At 48.4% G+C, this 13,061-nt stretch overlaps 1 protein-coding gene across 12 annotated transcripts in view; it reads right to left on the bottom strand.

Moving 5' to 3' along the window:
* The window catches only part of chd9 (chromodomain helicase DNA binding protein 9), a 306,991-nt gene that overhangs the window by 26,375 nt on the left and 267,555 nt on the right, over positions 1–13,061 (bottom strand). For all 12 annotated transcript variants that reach the window (XM_072518240.1, XM_072518239.1, XM_072518242.1 and 9 more), the window contains 2 exons: positions 2,555–2,752; positions 1,991–2,128 (listed from right to left, as the gene is read on the bottom strand). In XM_072518240.1, coding sequence (XP_072374341.1) covers positions 1,991–2,128; positions 2,555–2,752 — 336 coding nt within the window. The remainder of the gene's footprint in view (positions 1–1,990; positions 2,129–2,554; positions 2,753–13,061) is intronic.

The following is a 13,061-nucleotide window of genomic DNA, read 5'->3' as shown; positions in this document are numbered from 1 at the left end:
GACGGCTCGCAGTACAGCAGTATTTTCTTAGATGTCTAGTCCAAATCTTCGGTTTAAAAAAAAAAGAGGGAGTCACAGATGGTGACAAATTATAAAGGGAAATTGGCACTACAAGACAGACATGCTAACGCACGAGATATTAACCAAGATAGTAACAGAAACTATGCTTGATCCACAGAATTCCAGAAGCTCCAGGAAGAGAACAGAAAGGAAAAGACGCAAAGGAAAGAAGACAACAATGAAGATGTCATACGTGTTTTTCGTCGTTATTGTAAGTTATATCCGGTTCCGCGCGAATGCGAACCCCCTGGCCGTGAATGATTCCCACCCCTACCATACGCTACACCCTGAAATAGTTAACCCCGAGATAGTCACCGACACACCATCATGGTGTGATACGTTCATAACCTGGTATTCACTATCATACGTAATTGAATCCCTTGTAGTATTGGCGATACTCTGCAGCATCGTGCAGACTATCTGCATGAGGAAATGGCGAAGGAGAGCCTACCGCTCTCGCACCCCGGTATACAGGATAAGATCCCCTATTTTTGGTTATCACCAGGACCCCAAACCCCTTGATCTACAATAAAGAACATTTGTGTTGCATCTTTTGTAAATAAAGAAATGTGTTTCATTTACAACGGAAATATTGTACACCTCTGTGCATGACTGCCAAGCCAGAGGAAACATGTGAATGCTGCTATTATTTTTGTATTGTTAGGAAGTTAGTATGATTGAATGTTTGAGTGAGTGTAGTTTATGAGAGATAGTTAGAGGTACTGTTTTTTTTGTTGTAATGCATGTCCCTGTCTGACATAGCGCCACTCAGAATTGTTAGTTAAAATATTTTCATACATAGTTATGGTCAGTGTAGAGGCCATGGAAGAGTGCTCGCTGGGTCAGGAAGTGAAGACAACGCAGTTATGTGATCCTTCACGCTTCGTGTTAGGGATCACAAGGAGGGGGTGTAGCCACCTGGGTTGGCCACTTCCCGACTTAAAATGGAGGTCTGCAAAGACTACAGGGAAATTCAGCCAACACAGGCAAAAACTAGCACGTGCAGCAATCGTGTGTATTAGAACTTGCAAAAGCCCAGACAGCACTGAAACTCACCTGCATACAAATGAGCGATACGGGGAACAATCAAAACATTTAAGGTGAATAAGGCCAAGCCAGACTCCTCGGCGCCAGTAGAAGCCAAGACAAAGGAAGGCCAACGGACACTCAGGGACCGCCCAGCGATCAGGGAACAACTCCAGTATTGGAGAAATCGATCCAAGTGATCGGAACACAGCCCAATCACTTGGAACCAGATACGGGGTCCGCCCCGAACGGCGCGAAGCCCCTGGGGACTATAAAGTAGAGCCCTCAAGTTCAAATCGGTCTTCTTGGCAGGGTCACTCAGCAACGCGAATCAACCCTTGACAGTGAACTGCCTAGCTGCCGCATCAACCAAGTAAGTCTCTAGTCAACGCACTCTACGAGATAGGCGCTCCTAGCTAGCAGTCCATACCAGCTTTTGAATCCTGTAGACTCAGAATTGAACGAAAGGCCATTTGTTCCCCTGACCTGGTGGGCCAGTTCCGAAGCTAAGTATAGGCCTTTTAGCGATAGAGATAGCCTAGAAAGTAGAGTTATATGCATGAGTAGTGATTTACTGTGTATAATAAATGTGTTTTGATTTGAATCTTACTAATTGGTGTTGAGTTATTGATTAGTACTTGAACTTGAACCTCGTGGCGGTATCATAAAGATACCTGGCGACTCTAGAGCAAAGGTTATAGAAACAGAGCAAATTCAGTAAAGACCCAACGGGCAACAAATTAACAACCAATCAAAGTTAGCAACAGGGGATTGACATTGTATTCGTTACCGTTTACTGCTCGTTGGTGGGGTGTAAATTCTGAAGAAAATGTGAAAATGGAGAATAAAAATATTTTAAAAAAAACAAAATATGTTTTGTTATTCATAATTTTTAAAAAGTCACCTTTTTGGCATTTCTTTTATTTATAACAGGCACACGTTCTTCTCCAGTCAGACTTTTGACATCTATTTTGTTAGGATTCCTGCACCGATGTCTTTTTTGCTTTGGCCGATCACCCAAAATCTCAGGTTTAACAATTTTCTGAAAAAAATGCAAAGGTTTTAAAACTGTAAAACACTACTGTAATAACATACAAGTCAAAGGATTAAAATAAACACTTGGGTAAAAATGCTGCAAAATAAAGCACATTAGTCTAAAATGATCACAAACAAGCCTATATAGTAGCCAAAATATGATATAACCACACCCCCAGTGTAAAATGTAGAACAAACCAATTTAATGGAAATACCTCCAAGTATAAATATCTTGCATCAGCGCATATGAAAACAGAAATTAACCAAGTAGAAATCCTTTCACTCACACTAAATAACTACTCAAGCGTATTCAGCAATTACTGTTTCAATATGTAATTCACCATGGTGGGCTAAATCTTCCCAATTGCATTATTTCTGGGCTGCACAGTTTGGCTCAGTTCTAGGCAGGTACTCTACAATCGCAAATGCTTACTGGAACATGCAATGATGCATCCGCCACATAGTCTGGATGGTCTTTGAGCCACTCTTCCAAATTCTTTCTTTTTGGAGCATCACCCCCTGTGAGTCTTGTGCCATTTTTCAGGTTAATAACGGAAACATGATCTTCAGCATCAAAATGTCCTTGAGATACACTGAAAGCTGTCTGTTTGCTGGTGAACTCAACATTAGCCTGTAAACAGAAACAGCTGTGCTAAGTCTGCAGACATTTCCAAATCTTTCGACAGCATAGTTTACAAAACAATTATTACTTGAATACTTTACAGATTGAACTTCATTGTATAGTTTGTTCATGGAGTTTCTTTGAAGATTAACATTGTACAATTTTAAAATTTGCTGGTTACACCAAACGGGGGGCTGAAAAGACTTTGCAAAAATACAGGATAATATTAATAATGTTGCAGAATGGGCATGTAATTAGCCATTCCAGTATAATCATTCATTTTGGTAGGAAGAAAAAGGAGGGCACATACTCTTTAGAAAACAAGGCTACAAAATTCGGAAGACCAATTAACTAACGATCCTTCCTTTCAATGCAGGGAGCATGCAAACTAAGTGCTATTTAAATCATTTCTGTTTGAGGCGGTGGAGGACAGCTGCGAACTGTCGGAAGGCTAATGTTCATATGTTCTGGTCCTGCCCAAAGTTGGAGAAATTTTGGAGGTGGTTTTTTAACACTATGTCAGAGGTAAATTTGGAGCCTGGTTCCCTGGAGGCCATATTCAGGGTGTCAGACCTGCTGAAGTTGCAGATGGCTGCGAGGGCAGATGTCTTAGCCTTTGCCTCGTTGAGCGCTCGCAGCTGGGTCCTATTGGGATGGAGGTCAGCTTCTCCTCCTGTGCCTCGGTGTGGCTGGGGGAATCTAATGGAGTTCCTATATTTGGAGAAGGTGAAATTTTCTCTGAGAGGGACAGATGAGGGGATCCACAAGAGATAGGGTTTGTTTATCTTACACTTTGGAGATCTGGTTGCCGTTAAGGGGTGGGGGGGGCAGGGGTTTGTGTTAGATTTGTGTTTATTCTTTGTAAAAATGTTGTAATATTGAGAATTTGAATAAAAATATATATTTTTAAAATCATTTCTGGGCAGCACTAAAAGCACAGAGCAGCTGCCCACCTGACCAGAGGAAGCAAAATTGCGAGACAATTATTAAATTTGCCTACAGCTCTTAAATGGCAAGGTGCATTCTGGCTGCAGCAGGGACTTGAACTGCTTGCGGAAAGGTGCATCAGCTAGAAGAACAATGAATTATGACAAAAGAGATTTCCCAAAACTGCGCTCGAGTATTTGCCAAGGTGAAAAGAAGGGTTCAAGTCACCTAGCTGCTGCCGGCAGGAGGGCAGGGGAGAAGACCCTGCAGGTAAATTTGCAGAAGGTAGTGGGAACAGATGGTTTGCGGTCGTCAGTGACCGGAGTGCTGCACCCAGGACTGAGATACAGTCCCATAAACAGTACAATGACTTCACGAGGTCAATAAATGAAACTTCAAAATTCATATCCTATCATAGAATCATAGAATTTACAGTGCAGAAGGAGGCCATTCAGCCCATCGAGTCTGCACCAGTCCTTGGAAAGAGCACCCTACCCAAGCCCATACCTCCACCCTATCCCCACACGTCCACTCTATCCCCGTAACCCCAACCAACTTTTTTATGGACACTAAGGGCAATTTAGCAGGGCCAATCCACCTAACCTGCACACCTTTGGGCCGTGGGAGGAAACCGGAGCACCCAGGTGAAACCCCCGCAGACACGGGGAGAACGTGCAGACTCCGCACAGACAGTGACCCAAGCTGGGAATCGAACCTGGGACCCTGGAGCTGTGAAGCAACTGTGCTATCCACTGTGCTACCATGCTGTCCACCATCATTGGCGCCATTAGCCTCACATACTGCCCAATAACCTCGATCGTTCATGGCTCAAACTGAATATTCTCATGCCTCACTTTCATCACAGCCTGCTCACATTGCCAGCTATTCAACCATGACACTCATCACTCAAACACACTGCATCACACTCCCTGCACAATTCCTGGCCCTTGCAGGACAGGATGGCACACAATCAGAGGCAATAGGAGTTATCTGGTTACACCCATGGAGGCAACAGCGAGTGCCATCATTACAGCGGCCATGATCAACTGTGGGACTAAAACCTCTGAAAATGAGGCAAACTCATAGTTCTAACCAACAATCTCTTCTGATTTGCAAGATGGTGGCATGTACCTCATTTTCACTGCAACCCTATCCCTGTGTGATTCTCTTTTTAGATAACCAAGAATTGAAAACTAGATGGAAGAGGTGGTGTTGGATAAGCAGCAAGCTTGTCTTGGTTTCGTTGATCCCACCTTTGCGCGCAATTTAGTGATAGCATAAAAGCAGGATCTGCACAGAGTGATCAATGTTCTCATTAAGATATGCAACCATGTTACCACAAAAGCCTTGCTCTGTTTTTAATGTGAATGTGCAATTGTGCAAAACAAATTTAAAGGGAACCGCAGGGCAACTACATTTTAAAGTGAACATAGTGAGGGGAGCTTTCCGAGTACGAGGGCACTGGAGGAGAAGTTTGCATTGGTGGGGTGAGCGAATTTTGTTATCTGCAGGTGCGGGACTTTTTTTTTTTATAAATGTTTTTATTCAAAAATTTTCAATAATTTTTACAAACCACTACAAAAGAAATTATAATGCAAAGAGAACAAAACAATATGCCAACAAAAACAACTTAATCCTCTAACAAATTAACATACAAAACAAAACAAGGTGGGGCATTTGCCCCTTACAAATAGCATTAAATCAACCCCCCCCCGGGTTGCTGCTGCTGCTGACCTCCATCTAACGTTCCGCGAGAAAGTCAAGGAACGGTTGTCACCGCCTGGAGAATCCCTGCAAGGACCCTCGCCAGGCAAACTTCACCTTCTCCAACCTGAGAAACCCCGCCATGTCACTGACCCAAGTCTCCACACTTGGGGGTTTTGCGTCCCTCCACATTAACAGGAGCCTTCTCCGGGCTACCAAGGAGGCAAAGGCTAGAACTCCGGCCTCTTTCGACTCCTGCACTCCCGGATCATCCGATACCCCAAATATCGCTATCCCCCAGCTCAGTTTTACCCGAGTGTCCAAGACCTTGGACATAGCCTTTGCAAAGCCTTTCCAAAATTCCGTAAGTGCCGGGCATGTCCAAAACATATGGGCATGGTTCGCTGGGCTCCCTGAGCACCTCACACACCTGTCCTCCACCCCAAAGAACTTACTCATTCTTGCCCCTGTCATATGCGCCCGGTGCACCACTTTAAACTGAATCAGGCTGAGCCTGGCGCAAGATGAGGAGAAATTGACCCTGCCCAGGGCGTCAGCCCACAGGCCTTCATCCAGCTCCTCCTCCCACTTGCCCTTCAGCTCTTCCACCGAGGCCTCCTCCGCCTCCTGCAGCTCCTGGTATATGTCCTATACTTTGCCATCCCCCACCCACATGCCCGAGACCATCCTGTCCTGTATCCTCCAGGCAGGTAGCAGCGGGAATTCCCCACCTGCTTTTTCACAAACGCCCGAACCTGCACGTACCTAAAAGTGTTCCCCGGGGGCAACCCAAATTTCCCCTTTCGCGCCCTCAGACTGGCAAAAGTCTCATCGATAAACAAGTCCCCCATCCTTTTGATTCCCACCCTGTGCCAGCTTAGGAACCCACCGTCTATCCTACGTGGAACAAACCGGTGGTTGTTCCGTATCGGGGTCCAGACTGAGGCCCCTACCTCCCCCCTATGCCGTCTCCACTGCCCCCAAATCCTCAGTGTCGCCGCCACCACCGGGCTCATGGTACACCGTTTTTGCGGAAGCGGCAACGGTGCCGTCACCAGTGCCCCCAGGCTAGTATCTGTACAGGACGCTGCTCCCTCTCCCTCCATTACCCATTTCCGAATCATAGACACATTCGCTGCCCAGTAATAGCTGCACAAGTTCAGCAGCGCCAACCCCACCCCCAGCTACGGACCGTCATCTCTACGGATTGCACCCTGCCCACCAGGGAGAGTGGCAGCATGTCCCACCTCCTTAAGTCCTCCTCCATCTGACCCACCAGCCGCGCTAAATTGAGCTTGTGCAAGACCCCCCAGCTCTTGGCCACCTGGATGCCCAAGTACCGAAAGCGCCTCTCCACCATCTTGAGCGGTAGCTCTCCCAACCTCTTTTCCTGGCCCCTTGCATGCACCACAAAAAGCTTGCTTTTTCCCACATTTAGCTTGTATCCCACGAAGTCTCCAAAATCCCTAAGTATCCGCATGACCTCCCCCATCCCCTCCACCGGATCCGCAATGTACAGAAGCTGGTCATCCGCATACAGTGAAACACGGTGCTCCTCCCCCCCCCCCCCCCCCGAACCAACCTCCTCCAGTTTCTGGACTCCCTCAACGCCATGGCCAGCGGCTCAATCGCCAGGGCAAACAGCAGGGGAGACAAGGGGCACCCCTGCCTCGTTCCACGATATAGTCTAAAGTACCCCGACCGCCACCGGTTCGTCGAAACACTCGCTACCGGGGTCTAATACAACAATTTGACCCACCTTATGATTCCTCCCCAAACCCAAATCTGCCTCCCACAGGTACTCCCACTCCACCCGGTCATAGGCTTTCTCCGCGTCCATTGCCGCTACCACTTCTGCATCCCCACCCTCTGAGGGCATCATAATCACATTCAGAAGACTCCACACATTCGTATTCAGCTGCCTGAACATCACAAACCCCGTCTAATCCTCATGAATCACTCCCGGGACACAGTCCTCAATCCTAGCTTGGCATCCACATTAAGGAGCGAAATTGGCCTATAGGAGCCGCATTGCAGCGGGTCCTTATCACGCTTGAGGATAAGTGAGATCAGAGCCTGCAACATCGTCGGGGGAAGGATTCCCTTTTCCTTAGCCTCGTTAAAAGTTCGCAACAGCAACGGGCCCCAACAGCTCCAAGAATCTCCTATAGAACTCTACGGGAAACCCATCCGGCCCCGGGGCCCTGCCCACCTGCATACTCCCCAACCCCTTCTCAATCGGGGCCACCAATCCCTCTACCCACCCTTCCTCCACCTTTGGAAACCTCAGTTGGTCCAGGAACTGCCTCATTCCCTCCCCTCCCCTCCCTCCGGGGGTTCTGACTCGTATAATTTACCATAGAAGTCCTTAAAGACCTTGTTTATCTTAGCTGAGCTCAGCACCATGTTCCCTCCCATCTCTAATTCCCTCAATCGCCCTAGCCGCCTCCCTCTTCTGCAGCTGATGTGCCAGCATCAGACTTGCCTTCTCCCCATACTCGTACACTGCTCCCTGTACCTTCCTCAACTGGGCCTCAGCCTTCCCCATGGTTAGCAAGTCAAACTCTGTTTGAAGGCTCCGGCGCTCCTTCAACAACCACTCCTTGGGGGATTCCGCATACCTCCTATCCACCCTCAATACCTCCCCCACCAACCTCTCCCCCTCCATCCTCTCCCTCTGGACCCTGATTGAGATTAGCTCCCCCCTGACCACTGCCTTCAGCGCCTCCCAGACCACACTCACCGAAACCTCCCCATTATCATTGGCCTCCACATATCTTTGGATGCACCTCCGGACCCACCCACAGACCTCTTCGTCCGCCAGTCCCACGTCCATTCGCCACAGCGGGCGTTGGCCCCTCTCCTCCCCAAACTCCAGCTCCACCCAGTGCGGGGCATGATCCGAGATCGCAATGGTCGAGTACTCCGCCCCCTCCACTCTCGGAATTAGCGCCCTGTTTACCATAAAAAATCTATCCGTGAGTATGCCTTGTGTACATGGGAGAAGGAGGAAAACTCCTTCGCCCTTCGCCTGGCAAATCTCCACGGATCCACTCCCCCATCTGGTCCATAACCCCTTCAGGACTTTGGCCGCTGCCGGCCTCTTACCCAACCTCGACCTAGACCAATCCAATGTCGGGTCCAGGACCGTATTAAAATCCCCCTCCCCATTACCAAACTACATGACTCCAGATCCGGAATCCGGCTAAGCATCCGCTTCATGAACCCTGCATCGTCCCAGTTCGGAGCATACACATTCACTAGCACCACCCGGGACCCTGCAACCTGCCACTCACCATAACATAATGACCCCCCTTATCTGCCGCAATACCCACCGCTGCAAATGCCACCTGCTTACTCACCAAGATTGCGACCCCCCTGTTCTTCACATCCAGCCCCGAGTGAAAAACCTGTCCCACCCATCCCTTCCTCAGCCTGGTTTGATCCGCGATCTTCAGGTGTGTTTCCTGTAGCATGGCTACGTCTGCCTTTAGCCCCTTTAAGTGCGAAAACGCCTGGGCCCTCTTGGCCGGCCCATTCAGGCCTCTCACGTTCCACGTGATCAGCCGGATCGGGGGGCTACCCACCATTGCCACCCACTGCCAACTAGCCATCTCCTTTTTTAGGCCAGCCACGTGCCCGCGCCTCCCGCACCCTCCAGCCCCCCCAGGCGGAGGCTCCCCGCCCCGACTCTCCCTCTTACCATCAATTCCCCCTCAGTCAGCACAACAGCAACCCAGTTCCCCCCCCTTCCCCCAGCCAAGCAACTGCTTAACCCCCCTGCCCCCTCCCCCCATTGCACTCCCGTAAGTCAGCTGACCACGGCCGCTCTCGCCTCTATCTCCAATCCCCATGTGGATTCCCCCATCCAAATCTCCAGCCCCCCCACACCTAAGTGGGGTACAAAAAGTCCCCCCCCCCCTACACCCAAACAGGTTTGTTTCGAATCACTAGCTTTCGGAGCACTGCTCCTTCCTCGGGTGAATCATTTGTGATTCTAAACAAACCTGTTGAACTTTAACCTGGTGTTGTAACACTTCTTACTGTGCTCACCCCAGTCCAACGCCGGCATCTCCACATCATCATATATTTTCACGTGCATTGTTTATATTGCTGCTGTTACAATGCCAAAAAAACACCTCAATAAAATGTTTATTAAAAAAAAAGTGAACATAGTGGTGAGACACCAGGAACATATGGCCTGCAGCCAGAGTACAGGACATGGGTAATGCAAATGTCAGCTCAATGGAAGGCAAGGCTGTACACGAGCTCTGCTGCAGAGTACTCAGGTGTGAATTTTGAGGAGGCTGCCTTCAGACAAAGGCTGATATGGAGGAGTCCAGCATCAACTTAGCACAGGGTGCACAGGGCTTGGAACCCATCCTAGTATGGCAGGGGGGTGGGCACGGGAGCAATAGGTCAGAAGGTGAGAGCATTGAGGGAGAACTAGGGAATAGGGACAATGTGGCTCTGACGCAGAGCAGACAGGGAGAAGTTGCTGAACACAGCGGGTCTGGTGGCCTGAAGTGCATATGTTTTAATGCAAGTATTACGGGTAAGGCAGATGAACTTAGAGCTTGAATTAGTACTTGGAACTATGATGTTGTTGCCATTACAGAGACCTGGTTGCGGGAAGGGCAGGATTGGCAGCTAAACGTTCCAGGATTTAGATGTTTCAGGCGGAATAGAGGGGGGTGTAAAAGGGGTGGCAGAGTTGCGCTACTGGTTAGGGAGGATATCACAGCTGTACTACGAGAGGACACCTCAGAGGGCAGTGAGGCTATATGGATAGAGATAAGGAATAAGAAGGGTGCAGTCACAATGTTGGGGGTTTACTACAGGCCTCCCAACAGCCAGCGGGAGATAGAGGAGCAGATAGGTAAACAGATTTTGGAAAAGAGTAAAAACAACAGGGTTGTGGTGATGGGAGACTTCAACTTCCCCAATATTATTATCATAGAATTTACAGTGCAGAAGGAGGCCATTTGGCCCATCAAGTCTGCACCGGCTCTTGGAAAGAGCACCCTACCCAAGGTCAACACCTCCACCCTATCCCCATAACCCAGTAGCCCCACCCAACACTAAGGGCAGTTTTGGACACTAAGGGCAATTTATCATGGCCAATCCACCTAACCTGCACATCTTTGGACTGTGGGAGGAAACCGGAGCACCCGGAGGAAACCCACGCACACACGGGGAGGATGTGCAGACTCCGCACAGACAGTGACCCAAGCCGGATTCGAACCTGGGACCCTGGAGCTGTGAAGCAATTGTGCTATCCACAATGCTACCGTGCTGCCCCTGACTGGGACTCACTTAGTGCCAGGGGCTTAGACGGGGCAGAGTTTGCAAGGAGCATCCAGGAGGGCTTCTTAAAACAATATGTCGACAGTCCAACTAGGGAAGGGGTGGTACTGGACCTGGTATTGGGGAATGAGCCTGGCCAGGTGGTAGAAGTTTCAGTAGGGGAGCATTTCAGGAACAGAGACCACAATTCAGTAAGTTTTAAAGTGCTGGTGGACAAGGATAAGAGTGGTCCTAGGGTGAATGTGCTAAATTGGGGGAAGGCTAATTACAACAATATTAGGTGGGAACTGAAGAACCTAGATTGGGGGCGGATGTTTGAGGGCAAATCAACATCTGACATGTGGGAGGCTTTCAAGTGTCAGTTGAAAGGAATTCAGGACCGGCATGTTCCTGTGAGGAAGAAGGATAAATACGGCAATTTTCAGGAACCTTGGATAACGAGAGATATTGTAGGCCTCGTCAAAAAGAAAAAGGAGGCATTTGTCAGGGCTAAAAGGCTGGGAACAGACGAAGCCTGTGTGGAATATAAGGAAAGTAGGAAGGAACTTAAGCAAGGAGTCAGGAGGGCTAGAAGGGGTCACGAAAAGTCATTGGTAAATAGGGTTAAGGAAATTCCCAAGGCTTTTTACACGTACATAAAAAGCAAGAGGGTAGCCAGGGAAAGGGTTGGCCCACTGAAGGATAGGCAAGGGAATCTATGTGTGGAGCCAGAGGAAATGGGCGAGGTATTAAATGAATACTTTGCATCAGTATTCACCAAAGAGAAGGAATTGGTACATGTTGAGTCTGGAGAAGGGTGTGTAGATAGCCTGGGTCACATTGAGATCCAAAAAGACAAGGTGTTGGGCGCCTTAAAAAATATTAAGATAGATAAGTCCCCAGGGCCTGATGGGATCTACCCCAGAATACTGAAGGAGGCTGGAGAGGAAATTGCTGAGACCTTGACAGAAATCTTTGGATCCTCACTGTCTTCAGGTGATGTCCCGGAGGACTGGAGAATAACCAATGTTGTTCCTCTGTTTAAGAAGGGTAGCAAGGATAATCCAGGGAACTACAGGCCGGTGAGCCTTAATTCAGTGGTAGGGAAATTACTGGAGAGATTTCTTCGAGACAGGATCTACTCCCATTTGGAAGCAAATGGACGTATTAGTGAGAGGCAGCATGGTTTTGTGAAGGGGAGGTCGTGTCTCACTAACTTTCGAGGAGGTCACAAAGACGATTGATGCAGGTAGGGCAGTGGATTTTGTCTATATGGACTTCAGTAAGGCCTTTGACAAGGTCCCTCATGGTAGACTAGTACAAAAGGTGACGTTACACGGGATCAGGGGTGAGCTGGCAAGGTGGATACAGAACTGGCTAGGTCATAGAAGGCAGAGAGTAGTAATGGAAGGATGCTTTTCTAATTGGAGGGCTGTGACCAGTGGTGTTCCGCAGGGATCAGTGCTGGGACCTTTGCTGTTTGTAGTATATATATATATATATATATAAAATTGATTTTGAGGAAAATATAACTGGTCTGATTAGTAAGTTTGCAGACGACACAAAGGTTAGTGGAATTGCGGATAGCGATGAGGACTGTCAGAGGATACAGCAGGATTTAGATTGTTTGGAGACTTGGGCAGAGAGATGGCAGATGGAGTTTAATCCGGACAAATGTGAGGTAATGCATTTTGGAAGGTCTAATGCAGGTAGGGAATATACAGTGAATGGTAGAACCCTCAAGAGTACTGAAAGTCAGAGAGATCTAGGAGTACAGGTCCACAGGTCACTGAAAGGGGCAACACAGGTGGAGAAGGTAGTCAAGAAGGCATACGGCATGCTTGCCTTCATTGGCCAGGGCATTGAGTATAAGAATTGGCAAGTCATGTTGCAGTTGTATAGAACCTTAGTTAGGCCACACTTGGAGTATAGTGTTCAATTCTGGTCGCCACACTACCAGAAGGATGTGGAAGCTTTAGAGAGGGTGCAGAAGAGATTTACCAGAATGTTGCCTGGTATGGAGGGCATTAGCTATGAGGAGCGGTTGAATAAACTCGGTTTGTTCTCACTGGAACGACGGAGGTTGAGGGGCGACCTGATAGAGGTCTACAAAATTATGAGGGGCATAGACAGAGTGGACAGTCAGAGGCTTTTCCCCAGGGTAGAGGGGTCAATTACTAGGGGGCATAGGTTTCAGGTGAGAGGAGCAAGGTTTAGAGTAGATGTACGAGGCAAGTTTTTTTTACACAGAGGGTAGTGGGTGCCTGGAACTCGCTACTGGAGGAGGTGGTGGAAGCAGGGACGATAGTGACATTTAAGGGGCATCTTGACAAATACATGAATAGGATGGGAATAGAGGGATACGGACCCAGGAAGTGTAGAAGATTGTAGTTTAGTCGGG

This window comes from Scyliorhinus torazame, chromosome 10 (genome assembly GCF_047496885.1).
Source record: "Scyliorhinus torazame isolate Kashiwa2021f chromosome 10, sScyTor2.1, whole genome shotgun sequence".
Taxonomy (NCBI): domain Eukaryota; kingdom Metazoa; phylum Chordata; class Chondrichthyes; order Carcharhiniformes; family Scyliorhinidae; genus Scyliorhinus; species Scyliorhinus torazame.
The sequence above is the reverse complement of the archived record's forward strand: the minus strand, read 5'-3'. Positions and strand labels throughout refer to the sequence as shown.